General features: G+C 38.2%; 1 protein-coding gene across 20 annotated transcripts in view; it reads left to right on the top strand.

Annotated features, from left to right (window-relative positions):
• The window catches only part of CELF2 (CUGBP Elav-like family member 2), a 560,320-nt gene that overhangs the window by 506,072 nt on the left and 28,609 nt on the right, over positions 1-25,639 (top strand). For all 20 annotated transcript variants that reach the window (XM_084506670.1, XM_084506664.1, XM_084506666.1 and 17 more), the window contains 3 exons: positions 1,773-1,931; positions 3,335-3,398; positions 14,756-14,890. In XM_084506670.1, coding sequence (XP_084362796.1) covers positions 1,773-1,931; positions 3,335-3,398; positions 14,756-14,890 — 358 coding nt within the window. The remainder of the gene's footprint in view (positions 1-1,772; positions 1,932-3,334; positions 3,399-14,755; positions 14,891-25,639) is intronic.

Raw genomic sequence — 25,639 nt, 5'->3', positions numbered from 1 at the left:
TTTAATATTAGTATAAAAATCACTGAAGAGAGGTAATTGTGTAACAAGATGACTGCTTCATAATCTTTATTTGATTGCTGGAGTGGTATGTATCTCCTTTCTTCCTCCCTGAAACATTGAAAGACAATTTTACGATGAAACACGCAGGGAAGGAGTTGGAGGTGGAATAATAAATCACAAGTGATGATTTTCTAAGATAATTCTAAAGGAACAGTGTTGATGGGAGATCTTCATAAAAGAGATATTATTATTGTGGTTTATTTCATCATTTCATCTGTTGATTTTGAATGTTCTTATCATTTGTCCTGGTGTGAGGTTCTTCAAAGAAAAGGTACTCAGCTGCTCTTTGTAGATAATAGAGGACAGGAACTTTTCTCAAGATGTTCGCAGTGTTGTGAGAGCAGACAGAGTTAAGTTAAGTAAAACCCCGCGCCCCATCCTACACTGCACACTTTGGCTAAAATGCTGCTGTGTTTTTTGGACTTGAGTCATCTTTCACTCCTACCATTGTGTTCAGATTGAAGTTAGACAAGAAATTAGTATAACAAAGCAAGGTGGTGGAGGGAAGTTATTCATTGGCTCCTGTGTAGCTCGAAAACAGTGTGGAATGGATTGGCAGGTTCTGTGACTCACCAAATGCTTGAGTTAATTTGAAGAACTGAATCATTGCAGTTTGCTCCCTTGATTTGAGAAAAAAAAAAAAAAAAAAAAAAAAAAAAGAATAAAATAAAAAGACTTGAAAGGTTAAAATATGAAAACATTTGATAGCAGGGAAAAAAAGTAGCGGAGACATCATTCACATGTCTCATTCTCATAGCAACTTTGCCCAGGACTACCCAACCTGGAGTCCGTGGTTGGACATTTAGCCATTTAGCTTCCCTCAACAGTCCACAACCTTCTACTTCTCAAGAGTACCTCAGACATGGGTGAGGAGTAGACTGCAGACCAGATCTCTGGTTCTTTCTTAAAGCCTCCCTATTTCCTGAGGTATCTTGCAGCCCTCCCATATCATGTAACAAGAGGCTCATAGAAGCACTAGGATAATGAGATAAAAAATAAAATAATGGTGTCAATCAGGAATAGGCTGCTATCACCAGAACTAGTCGCTTTTGGTCTGCATCCTGCCCTTTGTTCACATCTTAAGGGTGTTTGATACAAAGCGTGCCAGGGAGCAGACCGCAGGAGGGTGAATTGTCCAAGCAGCATCGCCCTTTGTGCTCACACGAGGTTCTTGATATGAAAAGGACCAGTGACCCGTTGATAATGGGCTCTGCATTAAATCTGGACCTATTTACTTAGGGTACATGAGCCAGCTGCACCGAGCACGACCGCACAGTCAGCCCATGGTGGCAGGGCAGCGTTGGCTGTGTGGTCCCTGGCAGCAGGGAGGTTGGACACCTCTCCTGTTGGCGATGCCTTGAAAACAGACTGCAGACAAAGCATCATGTCCATCTCATCAGCTGTGAAGCTTAATTAAAGAGGACTGGTACACTCACTGTCTCTGGCAGCAGTTTTGATAGCTGGAAGGAAAATAGAGCCTGAGGAAAGGTGCTTTATAAAAAGAACTAGGGAATCAATAATTCTCCATGGCCTCTTTTCCTACAAAGCTGAAAATCTTAGTCCTTGCAGTCCTATATATGCCAATCATAAAGAGCGGGCGAACAGTCAGGTCATGCCATCGCTGGTGGCCCTAGGGGACATGGCTGAGCTCACGATGCAGGGTTGACTCGGTGTGATTTAACGCCTCCGTTTCCCGATCTGTCTAACCACAGGGCTGCTCTTCGCCAATCGTGGTGAAGTTTGCTGACACCCAAAAGGACAAGGAGCAGCGGCGTTTGCAGCAGCAGTTGGCACAGCAGATGCAACAGCTCAATACTGCCACTTGGGGAAACCTCACAGGTCTTGGAGGACTCACACCACAATATCTAGCTGTAAGTTCATTTCAGAGGCGGTGGCTATGTAATGCTGTGTTTATTTTAGAACCATGAAAATTAGCTATAGTAAACTCCCTTCAGTAAGATGCTACATCCTCCAGGACATGTAGTGTGTCTTCTAAAAAAACTCTGCATGTTTATTGCATGGTCTAACAATAAATAATAAGGAATAGAATTTGAATAAATATTTCAATGTGTCACTGCTGTCCAAGGCAAGCACTTAAAGTTTACTCACGCTGCAAAATAAAATTTGATTCCATTAGTTTCATTGTTCTTTTGAACATTAGATTCTGTTTTTTATAGCGGGGATAAAATTTAAGTTATTCCTTAGGGAAGGACAGATAGGCATCTGAACACTGTACAGTCTGTATTTATATGGTGCAGCTTCGGATGTTCTGGTTCAGTCCTCTAATTTTACATATTTTCATCTGGAAATTACTTTTACTTTAATGCATGGTCCCATCAATGCTAAACATGCGTGATTCATACTATCTTTTACAGAAAGCGAAGATGGCAGAGGAAAGCAATTTGTCTCTCATAAATTTAAAATGATACTTTCTTTGATCCGTATGTAAGATGAAAAACAAGCACTAGCTGCTGCCCCTGTTGGAGAAATCTGAAATGCACGGCCGTGTGTCTTAGGTCCTGGATTGCCAAATCTCCCTTTGCAGCACAGCTGAGAGGGAGCCTGTTTTGGGAGGCTCTGGAGTTGCATGCACTGGTTGAGAAGCTTTTCGATAATTTGGGGGGTTCCTGGTGATTATGAGCTAGATGAATAGATGCATCCATATATGTACTGTATATGCATAAGTACATAATTTGTATGCGTACAATGCTTTGGTACAGTGATATAATGATAAACAGCAATTTACCTGGCAATTAAAAATATATATTAGTATTGAGGTAGGCTAATTAATACTGAGGTAGGCTAAATTGCTGTATACAAATACCAGTCTAATGAGTATCAGTGTGCTTGATTCATATAGATAATAAAGAAAAAAATTAATTCAAGAGGGTGGGGGAGAATGGACCGTGATTGACAGAGATGAGTTATCGTAACTACTAGACTACAGAGGGTTGTAATTAGTCACGCTATGTTAGTTTAAATAGATTTAACACCTGGTTGTTAAAAAGAATAAATTGATTAATTGTTTTAAAGCAGCAATGTTATTGAGTTTCCCTTGTGTCTGTGTGTTTCTTAATAGAGATTAGACATTAATATGGATTTACAGCGTTGACTCTAGGGATGTTCATTCCAACAATAGACGGAAGCAAGAGACTACATAAATGTAAAGGAAAGCATAAATACTCCAAATGTGAAATGATAGCTCATTTTAGTTTTATCTTCATTTGTTACATTAATGTCAGATAGATTGCTGTTTTGTGTTGTTAATTTGCAGCTTCTGCAGCAAGCAACTTCCTCCAGTAACTTGGGTGCCTTCAGCGGCATTCAGCAAATGGCCGGTAAGTTAAAAAGCATTTCATTTTGCTCCAGCTATGTTTTGTATTCTTAAGCTATTGAATTCTGTACCTCTAATAATCACATTGTCGGTTGGGGGGTTGTTGTGTATTAAATGTGGCAGATGTATTGGCAGGGGACAGCTCACGGTTCAACGTCAATAGAAACACTTTCTCCCCTCTTTCAGAAACTGAAATTAAACCCAGTGCTCCCAGGTTGTGCAAACAGTTTGTCTTGCATTAGTCACCTGCCATTTGTCCAAAGTAACCAATTGTAAATTGCAGGAGAGCTCTTAGTCCCTGCAGCTGTATCCTTCCCTATGAAAAGTGTCAGTAAAGCAACAGCAGGATTACATTCTAATTTTCAGTGAGATTTCTGTGTCCGGAAAAATCAAATTAATGGCAGCCCTCAAACATTTTAATAATAGGTGGTGAGTAAAAATGTTCTGACCTTTTTAATGAAACCCAAGATTACAGGCCTACCTTTAGTATGAATTTTCAGGCTCCTTTTATAATCATGGAAAATTAACTGTGTGCCTTTTTGACTTTGGAACCCTAGTTGACAAAATTGCACAACAGAAGCTTTTATGTAAAGGTATAATCTTTAGTCTGGGGGAAAAAGAAAGGAAGAAAAAAAAAAAAAAAGAAAAAAAAAATCAAAGCGTGAGCATATTTGAAAGCCAGCTAGTTGGAGGGTTTCTTAGTAATGAGCTGTGTGCCAGTAGTAACTGATGTGTAGTGATTAGCAAAAGGTCACTCCCACTGTGTGACCTACCATGCTGATACCCTAACTTAACATGATGCTAGAGAAGGCAGCATGTGCAGTAAATCAGAGCACAGATGCACATTATGCCTGCCGCGAGAAACTGTTAAAAAGCCTTTTTTCTTGTTAGAGAAGGGAAAAAAAAGGAAACACAAAACCCCCAAATTGCTACATTAGTTTATTTTAATCAGGAACCCACGGAATCAATGGCATACAACATTGTGCTTGCTTCATCATCACAAAACAAAGACTAAAATATTCAGAAGTCTTTATGAACAGCATTTTCTCACTTATCTTCTAATCCTGATCTTTTGCTTCTCTGGTTTGGCTTTGAATGAATCCTGAAATACTTTAACAAGTATAGATATACCGCACAGTATAGCTATACCCCACAGGTATTCTTTGCTCAATCGTTATATTATGCCATTATTGCAGTGACATCAGAGACTAATGTGAACCTGCTGTCTGACAATATAAATTGGCCTACAGATGACAATATCTCTGAATTATTCTCTCTTCCTCAGACCTGCTGGCAGTGCTTGCTGGTTCTATTATGTTACACTTGCAATCTAGCATTTTTTCATCAAAAAAATGTATCTTAATATGATAAACAGAACAGAGCGGTACAGTAACAGTTTTATACATGGCAGTTTTGGAAGTGGCTTTGAGCTCAGAGATTGTGTTTAATGTTTCCATATTTGGTTAGGTCTGCAAAATGAAAGAATTGAGACACTGAGGAAAAATAATGTGATATATATTGCATTATATGCACCTTAGAAGTTTTCTGTTGCCTGTTTCTCACTGTTAGTGTAGACTCAGCTTTGTCTCAAACTGTGTTGAAACTAAGAGTTTTAGTCAAGTAATTTGAGGAGGGGCTCTCAATCCAGGTTCGGATTTATTCTCAGAAAATCATATGGTCTTGAGAGTAATAAATCATCTTAAGAAATCGTAGCAGTGCATCACTTTTACTTAAGAGATATAACTTCTTGACAAAGTATTAGATTCCTAATGAACTCATATATGGGATAATTTATTGACTGACTGCCTCTCCCGGAAAATAAATATTTTTTTACCTTATAGTCATGTTATCAAAACTGCTCTAAATTTACTCCTTTCTTTCCCCGAAACATGCCACTCTTAAACCTTAGAGTTGAAGGTCAAATCAGTGATACTAAATTTCTTTCCAAGCTAAAGCTGTACATGAAAGCACAAAAGACTAAGCACTATTTCATCATTAGGACCAAGAGTTCATGCCCTCTCCTCAGAAATCATAAATTACCCCAGACTTTATCTGCAGTACTGTTATGCTGTGCACCTTGTATTAAAGATTTGTATGTCACATTTTACAAAAGGAGTAGAAAATGATCCTGAGTCTGCAGGAAGGTCTCGCATTACCTGAAGAAGCCATCCTTGAATATTTGTCCTTACAGTCCAGAAAGTAGCATAAAAGCCCAGGGTTTTTTAACTTAAGCTGTATGCATTCATTTTACAAAAATGAATCCAATATGTATTTTTCATATTGTGTGTGGCTTGCGTATTAATAGAACGTGTCAAGATGAAGACTAAAGTCTAGACAAAATTGAGTAAGATGCTAAAGAAGATCCATTATTACAGCTTGCACATTCTTTGAGCTAAAAAAAATATGTTTACAGACAAATATTTGCACTTGTGCTGAATTTACTGGGGAGGGTTAGGCATTCCTCAACATAAGCAATGACAGCGTCTGCATGCTTGGTTGACTCTGCATGCAAGAATTTATTCAAACATGTGCACTGTGTTTGAGGGGTCAAACTTCCGTCTTCGAAGTCAGCGGGTATGCTTACCACTGAATTCAGACACTAAAAGTTTGATCAGAAGCCACAGAAGCCATTGAGATTTCATTCTTGCTTACATGTCAGGGCCCTAGCCCATGTCAGGGCTGTAGAACCTCTTGAGTGAGTAAGTCCCAATGAAGTCACAGTTTGCTAAATTAGGATGTTTCATATAGCCGCCTGCTTGTCCAAAATTGGGGACCTCCAGATCTGTAAGTATTTATTTGTACTACTAGAGTTCATGGTGTCCCTGAACAGAACAGAAGGGACACAGCACACAGCCTGCTGTACATGTGAAAAAAAAATTTTAACATGCAGTCCTCTGTGATACTATTTCTTAGATCAAAACAATTTTCTTTGCAAGCAGAGCAAAAACACTGGTCTTCAGTGGGAAGTTTTTAATTCCCTTTGTGTTAATATCATGCCTCAGACTAGTTAAATTTCATGTGGCAAAACCAGGGATTCTTTATTTTTATTGAAAGGAGCGTTTAGGCATTTTCAATTGGAGAGAACTAGAGTTTGTTTGGAAGATCGGGATCCAATCCAAAGAAACATGGGGATTAGTCTCAAGAACTGGCTAACACAGAGACATTAAACACACAAAGCATGAGCTCCAGAAGTGAATGTTGTTTTTGGTGTAACAGCCCACTGGCACTACTGTATGTTCAGTGTTGCCTTTGCCCTATTTTCATAAATCATGTGTGAAGTCCAAGTAAATCATGAACCTGGCTTAACTACAATTTGTGATATTTAGATTTGAGAGACAAAAAGTAGTAGCTTGCCATTTAGCTTTCCAAGCCTTAGGGTTCTACACTCAGTTCCTCAGCTTAGATTTTCTCATTTTTATTGAAAAATGAGATTTTCATAAAATCATTTTATTTCAGGAGTCAAGCTGAAAAAAAAAAAAAAACAATTTAATATGTCAAGACTGGTAAAAATAAGTTGGCAGAGTTTGCAGGTCTGCTTTGTTATTATAATAATCCCCTTGTCTTGACTACAGGAGCTAACCCTACCTTGCCAAACACTGCTTTATTGTTCTTTGTAGAACATGCAAGCACATACCATCACTGAGCATATATTTTATAGTTTTTCCTCCCTGCCTCCAATATCTGCTAATGCTAATTTAAAGGCAATGTTTTCTGTCACATGTCTCTCAAGCTTTGGTGTCTAGCCCGTGCTTTGTCTTTGGGGAAGGCTAATAATGTGGACGAATTACATTATGTGATTTGATTGTCTTATTTAAAAAAGACAATGCAAGCTACACTCAGCACTAGCAACCTTTCAAGCAAAAATAAAAAAATAAATAAAAAGATTGCTTCCTCAAATTTACAAAATGCATGCAAGGCTTAGTTCAAAGGTGACCGATGTCATTTGAATATTTACATTAAATTTGACTCAGATCCAAAAAAAAAAGAAGATATATAAACCAACCTGCCTGTTTAAGAAGCACCTGGAGAGTACTATACCAACAGTAAAAACAGGGAGGTTTAGGGAGGTTTTATACTCTGCTGGGTGGCTGTAAAAAAAAAAAAAAAAAAGTCAAATGCCCAAAAGTATATAATCTATGAAGATTTTCTATTGCCTATTAATGTGAAATGTTTTGGCAGGAATAAATATTTGCTTATACAGGAATATGTCTATATATGTGACCAGTCAAGACACGTAAACATGTACAGTACTCATAAAAGACACAAAAGGACTCTTTTCTTTTCAGTGGACAGACAGTTTATTTTACTTCCTGAAGTCATGCAGGAGAAGAATCCATGCTTTTGGCTTTTCTTGCTTTGGATTTCAGACCCCTGAACCCTCTACACCTGGGGCTTTTTATATTTTTCCAATGTATTTTTTTGTTCCAGTCCATTCCAAACTCTCTCACAGTTTTGTTGTGTTTTGAGTTGAACTTCTGGCCCATTCAGAGCCCTTTTCAATTCATTTCACCCTTCTTCTGCTACCCAAGCCAGATTTCCTCCTGTTGCAGAGTCTGTGGGAGCAGATGGGTGAGAGAAACTCTGCGAGGTTCTGCTTTCTGAATATTTTCCTCTAATTGTTGGATTGGCTCAGTGGATCTGGAGGGACCAGTTGGAAGCCAGGGCCATCTGCACAAAAGCTCTATACTTCTGCATTGGCCCAAGGATCTTTTATATCCTCTGACTCGGTGGTGGCTTCATTCCAGCAGAGCCATACTGAAGGAGGGCTTCTCCTGCTATGACCTCTTTAGGGATATCGTATTAAAAGTAAAGGTCAGTGAGAAACTCTTTCCAGCTCAAGGGAAATAGCTGGTTCTTAAAGATAACTACCAGTTTTGAAAATGTTGACTTCAGGGACTGAAAGCATTGAGCTTTTGTAACACTAATTCCATTGAAAGTCTTACTTAATTTAACCCATACAATTTGCTTTTTGTTTTTTTAAGATAATAAATTAAACAATTCCATTCAACATTTTTTGGACAGGCAGAATTTTACGTGAGTCTATTCTCAATCCACACGTAGCTCCTGCTCACAGGAGAAGGAAAGGCACCTTGAGAGGAAAACCAAGGCTCAGCAGCTTACAAGACATGCTTATTCAGATGGTAAAAGTACATAACATGGAGTTTGGCCAGGTCTGGGCTCAAGATCTGTAGCTGTGGCTGGGCTTTCCACAAACAGTGAAAGGAGAAAGAGATGCTTTTTATTCCCTTGGCCCCTCTGCAGGTGAAAGTCATCTCACTGAACTTTAGCAGCTTGGAAATCAGGCACCGTCTCCCTAGGGGGCAATGAAGAGAAGTAGTTCCTAGGTGGCAAGTCACCCTTCCAAGTCCTGGGGTTAATCTTACCTATTTTAAGGTTGAATGAATCATCCATTCTATCCTTCCTGACTATCGCAAGAGCCTGGGCAAGTAACTTTAATTCTCACAAAGTTAGTTCAAATGAATCTCTCCCACTAGGAGTGGGAAAGTTTCAATTGAGAAAAGCACATTGCTTGCCAGGAATGAGTTAAGAGATTGTATAACTTGGAAATGGGCTGAAATCCTATGTGAATCAACTAGTAGTTCTTTCAGTCGGATGTAAGCATGTACTCTTAAATAATATGATTATCAAGGCAGATCAAATGTGGACTTAAAAGTTATTTTAAGGGCTTTCCTAAATCACACACTACATGGTCAGGATACCTTAAGCACTGTTGATATAAGCAGCTTTTCTAAAGGTACGGGCAGAGCATATTTAATGGAGCATTTATTGGAGGTAACAGTCTCCTGTCCATTTTAATTCTCTGAATATTGCTGAGGTAACATCCCACTTTCAGACACAGTCCAAGAAGAATTTACCCCCATTAAGCATCCAGAATGGCTTATATCAGTGTTAGCAACTGGTTGCTTTTTGGCCCAGAGATGACGAATTTTACTTTTTATGAGAATTTTTTTAAGCTGCAGTCAGAATTTAATTCAGAATCCTAACAAGTGGGACAGATAAATTTTCCAAAAAAAATGCTAGGCAACCACAGACTTCAAGACATTGAAGACTGCTTCTGAGCTATTTATATTTGTCTCTGATAATCACCACTGATTTTGAAATTCTCAGTGCATATCTTGTCTTTAAAATGTGGTCAGTGTCTTCCCATATTAGGCATTTTTTCAGCGAGCAAATTTGACTATTTCCTTACACAATTTTTCTGTGGTTTTGGAAACCCAGATCTGATGAGACCAAAGAAGTCTTCGGGACTGGTTTGTTATTCTGTCGGCTCTTCTACAAATACCCAGTAATTCCAAATTTACGGTTATCACAGGAGAAAAACCGCGGTGACTGAAATGAGGCAAATTGCTTCATTGTATGAAAGTTTGCGTCGGAGGCCGTACAAGAAGTTGTAAAATGTAAATCTTGTGCTCTCAAATTTCCCCGTGTTTTCACAGAACTGCATCTGTGACTGTGCAGCACTACAAAAATTTCCTGCGAATGTGCTAATAGGCCTTATGAGAATGTTCTATCACCATCCATCTGTCACTTTTTAACAGGCCTGATTGGCAAGCACTTGTAACAACTGACATCTGTTCTTGCTTATTGATATGTAGATTTATGGTAATTGCTGTGAACAATAAGACACAAAATTACCTAAGGTGAACATTAAATTAAATTTTCATGCCCCTATCCTTATAAATAATTTTTTTAAAAAATCTTAAGTTTCAAGCAAGGCATACTGTGCATCTGTTTTGTACATAATTTAATTGTTTTTTCTAATCTGCCAAATAACAAAATGAAAGTTGAATTTCCTTGCAATCTTGAATATTTGCCAAGCTGATTGCACATTGGTAAATACATGTTATTAAAAATGGAATCAAACTGTATTGTGATTCTGTGTTTTTTTTAATCATTCCACTTTAATTCCCAACATCGTCTCTATCATGAAGATCAAGAGTTATTCCTTACCCAGAAGTTTTTTTTTTCCCTACAGGGGGATTTTCATTTTTCATGTGCAGCTCTGCCTATGAGGCTGTTCTTCAGCATTAAGCAATTTGCATTTCTTCAGAGAGAGGTGTATGTGCTGAGTGAGCAGCACTTTCAAATAAAAACGATCTACTCATTTTCGGTCCATCTCTGTTGCGGGATTTGGGACTGTTTTGAAAAAACTGTAGGATGGGAAATGTGTGAAGACAGTGTGTGAAAGAGAGGAGAATGAGAGAGCAGATTAGTCCCACAGAACTATGCCTTGGCTGAAGTGCAATTGATCCAAAATCCCCATTTGAAGCAGAGTGCTTTTTGGGTCTGGGACTTGAGAGTTTTTGGTTTCTCTCCTCCAAGGTTGTCCTAGCAAGCGGGATGTTGATGCACTTGACAAGTTGCTGGGAAAAGCCAACGAAGAGGAAGCAGAGATGAAAAAATAGCTAGTGAATGTGAAGCACTGATGGCAGAACTTATTTTTTATAAGTTTCAGCAAACAGAAGATCCTGGAGAGGATGCACATTAAGGATAAAGTGGCTAACACAATTGGCTCTAGAGCACGCTGGATGACAGGCATGTGCTCTGAGCCCAGGCTAATGGCCACTTTTGGGTGCAGCAAGGTTCTTTGGTGTCCTTCTCTGACACGTGTTTGACAACAGCAAGCTGTTCTTGTTTTTGTTTTTCCTAAAGGCTCTGTAGTGGACACACCATAACATCTGCAGAGCTGGTTTAGGGCCAGTGTCTTTTAGTCACCTCTACAGTCAAACAGACTTGGTGGGGAGATGACTTCGTCACTGCCTAGCTCTTGTTTGTTAATCTTTTTTTGGCATGGAAGCTCCTTCCTGAAGTTGTTAGATTCCTCTTTTGCTTCCAGAGGAAACGTCCCTCTATGAAAAAGTGTTTTTGTGGGATGAGGCCATGGTGGTGGTAGTTTTGCATCTATATAGGCGTGATAGCAGCTCAGAAGCCCAATGAGAGTGGTTGTTTGTTCCACTGCCTGCTGACCTTGTCTTGCCTGCTGTACTTGTGCTGAGCACCGTACGGTGTGCGTGGGCTGCCTTCCAGCTCCACATCCCTGTATGCTCATAGCCTCTCTGCTGCTACAGCCTAACGCAGCTTTGCATGCGTGCACAAATCCATGCATATGAAATGCAGTAGGAAAAGCAGTATTAAACTGCTTCAAAATCCATTTGCTTCTGAAGTAAGATTTGGAGAAATGTCTATGCATTTTCCAGAAGGATGTGGGATTCCACTTCACTGAAGCTCTTTTACAGTCTCTCCTCCTGTACCATTCTATATGTTTTGTTCACTATTATTTAATCTTGCCATGCATGCTGTTTAAAAGTTCAAGGTAGAAATGTCACCACAGAATAAATATAGGCTGATTATGACTGATCCTCCTGATGAACCACTTATCAGTGGGTGATAGAAAACCATGCTGCCATGGTGAAGAACAACCCACTAATTTATCAAATGTCCATTACAGAATGGCATCAAATAGGGCCTCTATCAAGACCAGCAATGTCTGCTGGACATTGTTTGCTGAGTTACTTATACTTCTTATAAAAAAGGAAGGTAAAAGATCCATAAGGACCAAATATCAATCCAGGATGAAAATGGATGCCATATCTCATTTTGAAGACCACTTTGTCTTGTTTTGTTTTGTTTTGTTTTTGTTATTTTTGGGCTTATTTGCAAAGAGCTAGACAACTTTTAAGTCATCTTCATTCCTGTTCAAAATAACCTGCAGAATCTTACTACCAAAGAAAGAGATTTATTTTTTTTTTATGAAAAAGGAGAATTTTACACACCAGGCTTCTTGTATAATCAAAAAGTGAGTGAGTAAGCTAAGTAATTTTTTTTTTAAATGCTTGCAAAATATCTGAATTGTACATTTTCACTGAAATGTAAATTGAAAACTAAGTTCCTCACCATCTTTGTTTTCAGGGATATATTAACAAATATGTTTGTTAATACCTTGTTCCAAATATACCTCCTATATTTAACTAGACTCAGTAAAAATCACAGAGTTTAGACTCTCAGTAAAAATCAAAGGTTAAAAAAGTCAATGTTTTATGATTCTGAAGATGACTTTATTCAAGATTTGAGACATTTTAAGCAGTTTTATTCTATTCATTTGGGTATTAAATGCCTAATTCTTCATTATTTATCAAATGTCCATGTAATTAGCGTACAGTTTTGCTATTTCAGGCTTGTCTTCGTATTTTAAGCATTTACAGTTTGTAAGAGGTGGGTTAGAAGAATGATCACATGCAGTGATTTCCTGTGATCATATTATTTAACAGTTACACCTAATTGTCTAGATTATTAGTGACTTGTGACTAGGGTAGCATTATTGTGCCTTGCAAAATAATTTGGGTTGGTAATGTTGGCCAAAAAAAATATATATATATATTATATACATATATATATATATTTATTATGGTCATTAGCTTTTAAAATAAACCAGAAAAAGCATTTTTTTCGCATAATTCCTCAAAGTGTGTTATGTAGATTGCAAAGTGGCAAGTCTTGAATGAACTGAAACCTTACTCCTAATGTTGTTGTCATGCCATGTTTTCTAAAGTACAAATATCTGAGCTGATGCCAGGCAGCTGACTGAGGAACAGAAGTTAGAACCAGAGCAATGCTGCATGCTCATCTTGGACCTGACCTTTCTGTTGAAACAAGCTGTATTTAAATACAGACTTTTATTTACAAATAGATGTTTAAATCAAGGTTCACCTCAGAGCTCCTAATGCCGGGACAGAATACCTGTATGTTTAGCTCTATGGGGAGCTCATTTGTTGTACACAACCTGAGTCTCAGATGTATGCATTTGAAAGTGTTGTCAGTCTATGTTATTGCAGAAGTTCTCATTTCCTAGAAAATACCTCTCAATTTCATCTTTTTTTTCTTCTCAAACATGCTTACAAGATATTACGTTTGACCTCTTTTTTTTTTTTTCCTTCTCCAAGTTGTTATTAGGTTCCCCTGGTATGAAAAACAAAGTATGTAGGAAGAAATAATATCTCTTGTTAGACAAGCTAATGTTCAAAAAAAAAAAAAAAAAAAAAAAAATTGGACAAGCTTTCAGGTACTCAAGCTCTTCTTTGAGTGTTCCCCAAAACTCATGCAGTCATCCCAGCTCTGTCACTTGGTCTAAAAAAAGGTATTACTCTTCCTACCAACTAACCTTTTGTATATACTTATATTATCTAGACTACAAGAACATTAGGAAACTGTTGTAGTGTTTTACAGTTTTGTCTACTTATTTAATTCTACTGAGAGCTCAGAGAACATGTGGAGATCTCTCTCAGGTCCAAACTAACATTATGAACTCTCGCTGCCATCCAAGCCCCCTTTGGACAGTTGCATCTTATTCAGAGGATCCTGAGCAGGATCCAGTCTGGTTAACATTAGCCCCTAACTTGTCTCTGCATTTTAATCTCATACGGAAGCAGTCCTCCGTAGAATAAGGGCCTAAGTACTTTGTGTAGTCCAAGGTAAAAGGTAGGTACTTTTGAAGGCACTTCCATCTCTCTGAAATAAGTCAAATGAATGCCATTTGCTGTTCCTTATTCATCTTTTTTTTTTCTATTTCACATAAATTGTATTTATTGTTTGTCTTTTTTTACTTACCATTTAAATTATATGTTTTTCTTTTTAAATGAAAGCTTTTCTTGAAGGTCCTTACTGAAATGCAGGTGTACCTCCCCCACGTCTTCTAAAGTAATGAAGTAAGAGATGACTGAGTGGACTTGTTACCATAAGGCAGAGCTTATGGCCTAAATGTCCCCGCTTCAGTGATGGTTCTGTCATCAGTCTGATATTAATTCGATGCTCTTAGTTCCTATATGATTTTAGAAATGAACCATCAAAAGAAAAATCAGCGCAACTGTTGGCTACTGCACAGTGTAGTCTTCGTAGATACTTTCAGAGGAGACACAGGAAACAAATTATATTCATCCCAATTATATGACCCAATCTTGAAGGTGTTTTAAATGTTAGTTATCTTCTTCATACCCCCTGTTGTGCTAGGGAATAGTATTGCCCCTGGGCTTCACACAGAGTTTAAATGACTTTTAATTCCACACTCGCCTTATAGAAGAGACACAAACCAGATTTAATTTCCCTGAACTGTAGGCTGGTGCCGTTGCCATATTCTCTCACTCCGAAGGCAGAAAGGTGAGAGATGCTATTTGGGGACTTTAAAAGGTGGTTACCAGATTATAAATGCCTTTTGTTTAAAAAAAAAAAAAAAATCTCTTAGCAAGCTACACCCAAAGCTCCATATCCACTGAAAACAACGTGTTGTTTTGTTTTGTTTTTTTTTTAATGGCACCTTTTAATTAACCCTATTGTTTCTCCATACAGGCATGAACGCTTTACAATTACAGAATTTGGCAACTTTAGCAGCTGCAGCAGCCGCCGCCCAAACCTCAGCTACCACCACCAATGCAAATCCTCTCTCCACAACGACTGGTGCTCTGGGAGCCCTCACAAGTCCTGGTAAGAGCAGAGTGCTTGCTTTCAAAATATAAAAATGAGAGTAAATGGGAAGAAAATAGTTACAATTCTGATTCCACTCTGTGACTAAGTTCTGTTCTCATATAAATTCTGGAGACCCTTTTAATAACTGAATACATTATTTTTGATGTTATTTTTAAGGAAATACCTTATTTTTCAAGCTTTCCAATATGGCCATGTTCTCTGTTCCAGATTCATTTCAGGGGTTATTAAAGCCTAACAGACCCATCATGCAAAACTCTACATGAAAATTGCAATTGCATGGGAAACTTAAGCTAATCTTAACTTTTCAGAAAGAATTCTGAACATGTGCTAATCCTTCCCATCCTACAGAAATATCAAACGAGGTGGCACTTCTTAATCTCTGAGAGACTGATCTTTGATTCCCAGCCCATCACGCAAACACTGCCTTCATCCTTCATGAATTTTTGTGCAGTCCTCTCTTTTTCTCCTTCTCTTTTCTTTGCCATAGCTGTAGAGCTTTCTGTAGAGCGTTCTTCTGGTCCTGAAGTGATATCAGATGTTCAAGAAGTCCACAGCCAGAATCTGACTTCATTACCCTAAACTGTATGGGGGAATAAGGGACAGGTTAAGAGATGGTGGTGCCTCCATTACGACCGTATAGGTATTCAGCCATGCACTTCCCATGTGTGCAAAACCCTTCCCACTAAGACAGGGCAGATTCGGAGTTCAGTACCACTTCAGTATCTCCAGAATCCATGTAGAGAGGTGTTAATTCAGTGTAGTTACTCTGGATTTACAGTGAAGAAGCTGAGTCAAGAATCTGGCCACTTATCTTTACATAAAGGCTGCAGGGTGTAATTATTTGCATCATGAAGTCTGTTTATTGCTGTTCTAAAAAACGTTTGTATTATTTTAGACACCACTAAAGAACATTTGTGTTTAATCTTGTTTAAGTGTGTATTTATTTCCCATGAAAAAGTAATTCATGGCAGACGGTTTGAGCTCATCAGTAAGGAAAACAGTCTTCACTGCACAATAGAACTGGGACTGAGTGTGTTGCCGGGTGTTAAAGCTGGCCAATACTTCCTGCTATATTACAGTTTTATTGTTCGTTTGGGGGAGAGGTTAAATGGAAGGCAGCTTGACTAAATAGTAAGTTTGTGCAGCATTTTCCTGTTTCTGGTGTGAGCTTCGTATCGACCTAAAAATAATCAGCCACAACAGCTCTGAGAAGCAGGTTGGGTCAAAATGATTTTGTTTGGATGATTTATTAAAAAAAAAAAAAAACTCAGCAAACTCTTCTCTCCATCCTGGAGCTGGGTCTTAACACATTGCAAAAGGGTAGTCTGAGTGTCAGTGCTTCTGCGCTGCTCCTGTCTAAATGTCACACGTTTAGAGAAGCGGAAATGTTGCATTTCATGCGTGCTGTGTAATATCTCTGCAGTTTAGCTGTTAAATGTCTGAGTAGCCTGTCCTCCCAAGGCATACGCAGCTTCTCTTGAGCTACACTGACAAGACTTCTCAGGACAACTAAATGTACTGCACTTCAGCAAGGAGGGTCTGGAAGTGAATTTTCCTATAATCTGCAGCAAAGGGGCACGAGATTCTCAGGCAGCAGCATGTTTCTGCAGTGCTCTTTGCTATGCCGTGTTAGCACAGAACTTGAATTCACAGTTAAGGTCCACATTTTTTTCCCTCTCCCTCCAACACAATCTCCTTCTCCAGCCTGGCTGAGTTGGTCTCCAGTCTCCTGAGTGCCTGTAAGGATGAGTGATATCAGGCAATGTCCAAGTCTGCAGAAGCACATGCTTAAGAAGGTGCTTTGGCTGGGCTGGGCAGATACTTGTTTGAGATAACAACAGCATAGCAGTGCTCAAGGTGCCATCTTGGAACAGATAGCAAGGTTTTTCCAAAGAGATTAATGATTCTGGCTGACACATTGAAGATGCGGTATTTTCCAAAAAATCATGGCTGGTTAGCCTCTGAAATAGTGTATTAAGAATGACAATTGCTTTTGAAAGTCTGATAGAGAGTTAGTAGCTGTACACAAAGTTTTTTAATATTAGATAGATTGGCATACCCAAGAGAAAGTCTGTATCTAATAGGTTCATTAACCTGTTTGTGTTGCACAGCCAGCCTAAAACCAATCCCTGTTAAAATGTCCTTCAGTTTAACCTTTCTTATCTTGTTCCACATTCTCCACCCTATTAAATATTTTGTAAACCTGAATAATATCTTCAATGATTCTTCTCTGTTCTTTGTAAACTGAATTTAGTTCAGTAAAGCTTTCAATAGTAGCTTAAAGTATTTCCATTAGAACTTGAAATATGTTGGCAGAAAACATTTAAATCTGCCTTTCAGTCTGTGGATGTTTGGAAGCCTTGAGGGTATTTTTTTGGTCTAGTTTTCTTTTAATAGAACACTTCAGTTTGTTGTGTTTCATAAGTGTAAATTATTTTGTCTGATTTCAAAGCCTGCACTAAGCCCAGGAAGAAATGTTTGTGTCTCTCCAGATAATGTATTAAATTAATATTTCTCAGTTCAGAAAGCTGCCCAAATTTAGGAAAGTGCAAAGGTACATGCTTAAATTTAATCATTTTCTTGATTCTGTTAAAGCCAAAATACTGCACTGAAAAGGGATAGGCATGAGCATGTATTTCTGATATGCCTTAAGCTATGGCAGCCACATCACATAAATTGTGTCCATGTGTTTACCCATATATAACCATACCCCTCCTGAACATCTCTCCTGTATCTGTCTTTGACCAAGAGCTCTTCGTTTGTCCTTTGTAGACATCTGTCATAAGAGCCCCAGCTTGTGACTATGTCAGTTCAAAATCATCTGGCAGCTTAATTTTATGTAGGTAAGATTAGCAACCTTAAATACATCAAACTACTAAGGTGAGGATGGAGGTGAGACCAACTTTGGTGCACTGGCAACACAGAAAAACAGGCCAGGAGGTGAGAAACCAACATGGTATCTGATATTTGAGAATGTCAAGTTTTGCTGCTGGCTTCTAATGGCAATATATTCACAAGGAAAAGAAAAATATTCAGTACTAATAGTAACTGTTCAATTTGTATGAAACTCCTTCAAGGTTCATACAGTCACATATCTCCAAACAAATTAAATGCCAATGATCTTTCTCTCATATGTTCCGTACACTTACTAAAGAGCTTTGACCGCCAGAGAGTCTAAGGACACTCATTCTCCTCCATGTGCTAAATACTTTCTCTTAAGCTTGAAATGCTATTCATTCAGAAAGAACAGAGACAATGCAATCCCCCAAACTATTAATTTTTTTATAATTGTAAATTTATAATTTCAATTTTGCATACCCATGGAAGTCTCTCCCTACAGCATTGTTAGAAATGATTTTTTAAAAGCCTTTGCTTAAAAAAACATGAAAGATTAAGCTTTCATTTTAGTAAAAATCCCCTCAGGCAATAAATAGGTTCTTTTGTCTCTTGGCCCTGGAAAAAAAATTAAAATGGTTTAAATTGCCCATGGTTAAAGTAACTGTTTCTTGCAATTATCAGATGGTAGTGAATAAAAATGAAAATGAAATCATGAAAGAATAAAAACCAGGTAAAATGCATATTATGTCTTTCATGAGTTTCTCACGGGTCTTTTGAAGACTCATTTAATCATCTTCCTTGTCTTTTATTTTGATATGATAATTGTTTCCTTTATTTACTTTAATCACCTCTATTTAGTTAATTAATTCTTCAATTTCTTTTCGTTTCACTTAACTTACAATACTTTCCTGTTTTAAAGGCATGTAGCTGTAGTACTCCATAATGTAGGGGTTTGGCCTTGGGGTAGTTTTTACCCAACTCCATGTGGCCACATACGTTGTCTGAGCCAGTTTGTCTCAACTCCGCCTTGGTTGGGTCTCAGAAGTTTGCATTTCCCAGTAACTCAAAAGGGAGTTTGGAAGAACTACCTCAGACGTAGATATTAGCACTGTAAATTTCATAATTTAGGCAGGACAAATCTCAGCTGAATGTTGAGAATCTTGACCTCTCCATCAGAGAACATCCTTTCCACCTCCTGCAAACATATGGAATAGCACAGAGCCCACAGAGAGCCTGCTACTCCAGAGGTAGACATGAAGGGAGGATATATGAGCCCAGGATGAGGGTATCTGTCTCTAACAGTCTGACATTTCCTTTGCCTCATTTGACCCATTACCCTAATTTTCCCACAGACAGTGTTTTTTTCTGGTCTTCATAGGTAGTACAGCCTTGATACTTTCCTGATATCAAGAGCTATGAAGCTCCCAATCTTTTTGTAAACTGATATTAAGCAACAGCAGAAAAACTTTTTGCACTCTAAAAAGGAAGAAGAATGTGGAAGTCGGGTTTTAAATACCAACTTACTTTGTCATCTTGTCCTTTTCCACCACTGCATAGTTTTTTTCTTGTTTAATGCCATAACATGACAGTCACGAAATCATGCTGGCTGATGAGTCTTTTCCCAAGGTCTCTACTCTGGGCTCCTGCTCAAGGCAGAAACACTTAGAGCAAGTTGGTGAACTCTACATTCAGTCAAGGATTGAACATCTCCAAGAATGGAGATTCCACTGCTTCTGTGGGCTTGTTTCAATTTTATTTCTTAAAATTCATGCATAAATGTTTTTTCAATAACCAGTAGGAAAGCTCTTCTATGTGCAAATGAAGAGACAAAACATCTAATTATACATCCAAATTTATCTGCATAAACATACTCAATATAAATTCTGAGCTGTGGGGGGATAGAATTGCTAAACCAGAAGCTAATTCAGTTTCAGACTTAGGAGCCTTGATTTTCTATGACATTTTCATGATTATTTGATTCTGTAAACTATTATTTATTCACACAGCTGAACTAGCTATTCATGCTTCAGTAACAAAGCTTTTCAGGTTTATCTGCTGTGTGAACCTAACAGGAAATCTTTGTGCAAAAAAAAACGTACAGTGTAGAAAGTAAGACTTTCTTAAAATCAAGCCCAGTTTTGGCCATATTATATCAGAATTTACCCATTAACTTGTATGTTGAAAAAAGTCCTCCTAAGCACAAAACTCTAAAACTACTCATTTTCAGACAGATGCTGACATTTTAGTATAACAGCCACCCTAAAAAAAAAAAAAAAAAAAAAAAAAAAAAGGAACTCTCTGAAGTATAGAATAAACTGAGGAAGAAAGAAAGAAAGAAAGAAAGAAAGGAAGAAAGAAAGAAAGAAAGAAAGAAAGAAAGAAAGAAAGAAAGAAAGAAAGAAAGAAAGAAAGAAAGAAAGAGAGAGAGAGAGAAAAAGAGAGAAAGAGAGAAAGAGAGAGAGAAAGAGAGAAAGAATTACCATTACTGTCTGTCCTGAAAGAATTAATTCATCCTTTCTGAACCCTGCTAAAAGTAGAGAATTATAACTTACAGTTAGCTTCTGTGGTTCATTATTTTGTCTACCCCCTAATATATCATAAAACTTGTCTTTGTTAGTTGAAGGTATTCATGTTGTGAACACAATTGTTGAAATGTTAGAGATTTTATAGAATATACAACATGGTTCAGCTGAGAAGCAGTGGAGAATGTTCAAATAATCATTCTTAGAAGATTCTCTTTTTGTTCACTTCAGTACAATACGTTTTTCTCCAATCAGCAGTGCAAGTCTGCCACCGTGACATTTTGTTAGAGGCCAGTACACCCACTGAGATAGATGTGATTTGCTTCCAGGATGATCCAAAAATAACCCTACCAGTAGGTGTGTAGGAAGGTCTGACAGTTTGCTAAAGAATGAATTGGACTAGATGTTTCATGTTGGAAAAGATCAGTTTAAAATGCAGAATGGCACTTTTTATACTGTAGTACAAATTGATTATTTTTGTACCATTTCATGTGGAATTAATGCAAGTTCCGTAATTATAAAATCATTTTAAATAAGCTTAATTTGTTTTGCAGTACATAGGAAATTTCCCTAGCATAATGTTAGTTATTTTTAGGATAAAAAAGTTGATAAATATAACACATATCTTAAATAAAGGTTTACATATACAGTGTACATACTAAATAGCTGCCTCAGACAGATGGATGCTTAAACAACCCAAGTGTATGATTTTCAATTTTACCCTTAGATATATTAGCATCATTGCTCTGTGAGCACAGAGCAATCAATGTCTTAACCCTGATCTCAGCACCAATTTTTTCAAACTACGTGTTTGCAAGGAAGCCATGGAGGAAAATCTTGCCTTAGCACACCCACCACCCAGTGCCTGACACTTAAATTCATAGTTCAGGGAGACTGCTGTCTGTGATGGAAGGAGTAAGTAACGCACTCACTTTGCGTTAAGTTTCTGAGTCTGTGGTTAGGCTTCTAAATAAATGAATTGATTGTGACTGCTCTTAGTGCCCAGAGATGATGCTGCTTCTTGGAGAAATACATTGGTATTAAGCTCATCTTTAATTAGGTCACCCTTAAGTAAGCATCCAAGCATACTTATTGGAGCCAAAACTAGGGGGACTGGGCATGAATTTGACCTATATTTGTGTTTTTAATGATGTTTCAAAATGTCTAAAATGCCTAAAGAGAAATTGTGGCTAAAAATCTCCCGGAGTCCCAGTGCAGTGGAAGGAGAGGAGAGGGGTGATGAATTCTCGTGGAGCATTCCTGGAACAGCAGTGTCTCTCGCTGATCAGGTGGAAAAACGAACCTGAAGGATGCAGGTGGCAGCAGGCTGCCTACTGATTAACCACCAGAATTACCCATTTGCACATTTGTCCCATAAAATGTAACAGGTCGTTGCATATTCTCCTAGCAAGGAGGTTTCTGAGCAGGGGTGTATTAATTCAGCCTAAAAGATCTTAGGGAAGGTTGGGTTTAGAGTGGGCAGAACCTGTCAGTGAAGAAGTGTGAGGCTACCCGACAACTGCAGGAAGACACATTTTTGAAAAGCTCCTAGCCTCTTCTTTGGAATAAACGTTAACATCTTATGAATTTTTGGCACAGAAAAATACCTTTCTGTTTCCTTAGAATTGCATAATCACCATGGTTGAAGGACAGAAATGTGTGCATATTTTTCAGTGAAGCATTGTGCTGGTTAATTCTTTGGGGTGTTTTTTGTTGTTGTTGTTTTTTTAGGAAACAGTGTATAGTACTAAACCGTGGATTAGTAGGATCTAATTCAACAGGAGACATGTTTGTTTTTTAAACATTAGTACATTATCATCGTCCTAAAGTATTAAATCCATTGCGTTAGCATATTTCAGGATTTACTTTGCTTGCAGTGTACAAATAACACTTTGTAACACATTATATTTTGAAAGTGTGTCTCTACCCGACTCTTAATCTCTGTTTCAGTCCACAAGAATCCCAATTTGTAAGAAGGCTGTTTTTCTGTTTTTGTTGGAAGTAGTATTTCAAGCTCATTCACAGTTGTTTTCTACTAAAGAAACATGATACTGTCAGCTTGGCTACGCAGGTAGATATGTGTGTTTATATGCTATATATTTTACAACAAGTCCAAGCCAAGAAAATGCTAGAGTTCATAATATTCAGAAAACAATCCAAATCGTAGAAAAACTCAAGCACTTGAAGGAGCTTTCAACTATTTAACATTTACTACTGCCAGCACTGCTCCTGCAGCCCTGGAGAATTGTGCTTGTGTCCATAGATACTCATAGTCTGCTTTCCTGAGACAGGATAGATTATGGAATATAGTGGGAATTAGAGTTTGTGAATGTTGTTGCAGCATTGTCTGAAAAGATCTAGTTCACTGAATATGGAGCCATTGATTTATTTTATGCACTGGCCAAACACAAGTATCTCCAACAACTATATGAGTTTAAAACCAAATTAATGAAACCCTTGACTGCCTTAATGATGACCTTTGCTGTTGCAGAGCAAAAACATGCAGTACAAATTAAAATAACCAGTGCCACATCAAACTGCATATGACTTTAGGAATGGTCTGCAAAGGAGCTGGGAAAGTAATTTTGTATGAGACCAGGTAGTCCTCAAGTTCCATTGTTTACCAAGGTGAATGACTACCCATTGGGTCATCGTATTACACTGAGGTTGTGCTTGCACGCCCTGCTAAAAATCCCTTCTTCCATGGAAATTATTATCCATAAATTTTCTGGACTTGTAACTCCTATGTCTGTGTATTCTGAACTTTTCAAAATACCAATATATCAGTTTATCTCATCTCTATTCTAAGATCGCATGGATAGAACTTCTATCTGAACTAAACAAATCTTTTAGACACATCCTATAGCATTGGAAAGACAAACATCTCCAAAGGACAGTTTACCTGATCTTTAGACAGATGTATTAGAGAGATGAAAATGAAGATGAATCAGGCCAACATCTCCCACATACCAGGATGGAAACTTGCCTTTGTGAATGATTTGATTATTCTTACAACAAAAACATGGCTTACGTCAAACTATAGGCCTGGGCTCTCCTGACACTAACTCTTTTTTTTATGGAGAGATGCTACTGGTTGTTTTTATTACATATTGGCGAAAGTATGTCAAAGATGTCACAGACCTGTTGGGGGTGGTGTGACAGAACCTGTACTGCAGGCAGAAGACCCTGGCCTGAGGTGAAGCTTCGTTAATTCCACGTCAGAAATTCTTTGGAAGGTGATTGAGAAGTGGTTGTAGGCTGAAGTGGCTCTGCACGGAGATCACTGCAGCTCTGGGGTGTGAGCACCTGAACAGTAGCTTACCCCAAAAAGTGTGAGATAGCAGGAACAAGCATGAGAGCACAGCTGCAAGTTCCCCACAGAAATGCAAATGCTCTGGTTTTGATGTAAAGTCAGTGGTACTTCAGTGAAAACAGGCCATGGCCCTTGGCCCCACTGAGTAAAACAAAGTCGTAAATGTACAGTAATTAGTCTTCATTTTCTTCCTATTGTGAGATTTCAGTTTGGTTTGATTTCATTTAGTTACAGTTATAGTTGTAAGTATCTAACAGGCAGCTATGAAGTTTAACCCAAACCAGTCCACTATGCCCTATTGTTTTCTCCTGCCTCCTTAATGTATTTTCCAACCAAAACCAAAACCAAAAGAAATTTATCATTGTGGTCTGCTGTCAAGAACACACAATGTGTTTCAGGCAGAGCACTGAAATGAGATGTATGACTTTCAGCTTACACAAGAGGTGGGTAGTCTCCACCAAATAATGCATTTCAACAAAACAGAAGTTTCAGTGTGGAACTGGCCCAAAATATTAACTTGTTTTTTAGTCTCTCTTTCCATCTTCATAAATTCAAAGGAAAATATACCCTTAAACACAACGACAAAGATTCATGCAGATATGCCCAATAAGTAATCCCTTGTTTCCTAAAATAAGGGGCTTCTGATGGATAGACAAGTTTGTAGGAAACTTGTGGAACAGAAAAATAGAGGACCACAAAATTAGCCAGCTGATAGCTTTGTCTACCATACCTTTAGTGCCTTTGTTTGCTTTGCATTCTCCTCCTCCTCTGGGGAGCTGTGGAAGTTGCTTAGTGTAGACATTGTAATTTAAAGACAATCAGAAATGTGAAGCTAAGCGTTAACATAAATGACATAGTGATTAACATAAGTGACCCTGATTTTCACTTGTCCCAAACTCAGAGAGCTTCCTTAGCCTTCAGTGACCCATGCATTCCTGAAATGTGTGTATTTAGGAGTCTAAATTAAGTCTCCAGTTCTTGGAAACCTTAGCTGCTTCTGTCTTTGCAAAGAATTTGAATGACTTGGTTCACCTCTCTATGTTTAGGGTTGGTTTTGTTTGTTTGTTTGTTTCTTGTGTGTGAGCGTGCACTCACAGGACACTGTGAAATATAAAGCAGTTTTCAAAAAGCCACCTTCAGCCAAAAGGATCACCATGGGGAAAGATTCTTCTTTTTCTCTCCTTATCCCCCCTCTTTCTTGCTTAGTCTCAATTTCATGTGCGTGACACAGATGCAATCAGACATTGAGAGGCTGCTCTTTTCCCTTCTTCCATTCCTCAGTAGTGTTTCTCTTTTCCTGCACTCTGAGAAGACGTGGGTAATCTTTCATAGGGATCGTTCACCTGTGAGTAATGAAGAAATAGAGGGACATTGACTTATTCAGGGAAGGCTGTGATATTAGTATATGTCTCTCCATAATGTCATTCTCGTTTCCCCCGACTCTTTCTTGCTCTCTTGCTTTTTTGGTTCTCTTTCCCTGGAGAGCATCTGTCACTTTTATTTTATTCTTTCCAAGCACAGGCAGAGCGCTTAAACTTACTAGAATCTTCCTTTTTGACATGTCAGACAGCACTTCCCAGATACCAGAAAATGATCAAGTTTTTACTCGTCTTTCCACACTATGGCCATTGTGTTTGTCAGAGAACCTGATAGAGAATTAACCTCCCAAGAGCAGGAAAATCCACATCTTCTTTGCCAAAAATAGCCCCAAGAAGCACAACTGGTGCTGGGGCTATGTTAGCAACTGGCAGACCATCAGTTTGTATGAGGGTGAATGCTCAGATTGGCTAGAGATCACCGTAAAGGGCAGACAATTTAATGCCAATCACAGGCACTAGTTAGATTAGAATACTGATGAGCCCTTTTGAAAGGCCAACTGCATCTTCTTTCAGCAAAAATATTAAAATGCCCCCCTTTCCCCTACCTCCCTCCCCCCGATTCTCCATAAGAATAAATTAAAACTTGGAGGTGTGGTTATTATCACAGAATAATTAGACCCCATGGGATTAGAGACACTCAACGTTTGTTAATGCCCCTGGGTTGTGATTATCTAATAATGATGATGCCTCTGTC

Source organism: Aythya ferina, assembly GCF_964211825.1.
Source record: "Aythya ferina genome assembly, chromosome: 1".
Classification (NCBI taxonomy): domain Eukaryota; kingdom Metazoa; phylum Chordata; class Aves; order Anseriformes; family Anatidae; genus Aythya; species Aythya ferina.
The sequence above is the reverse complement of the archived record's forward strand: the minus strand, read 5'-3'. Positions and strand labels throughout refer to the sequence as shown.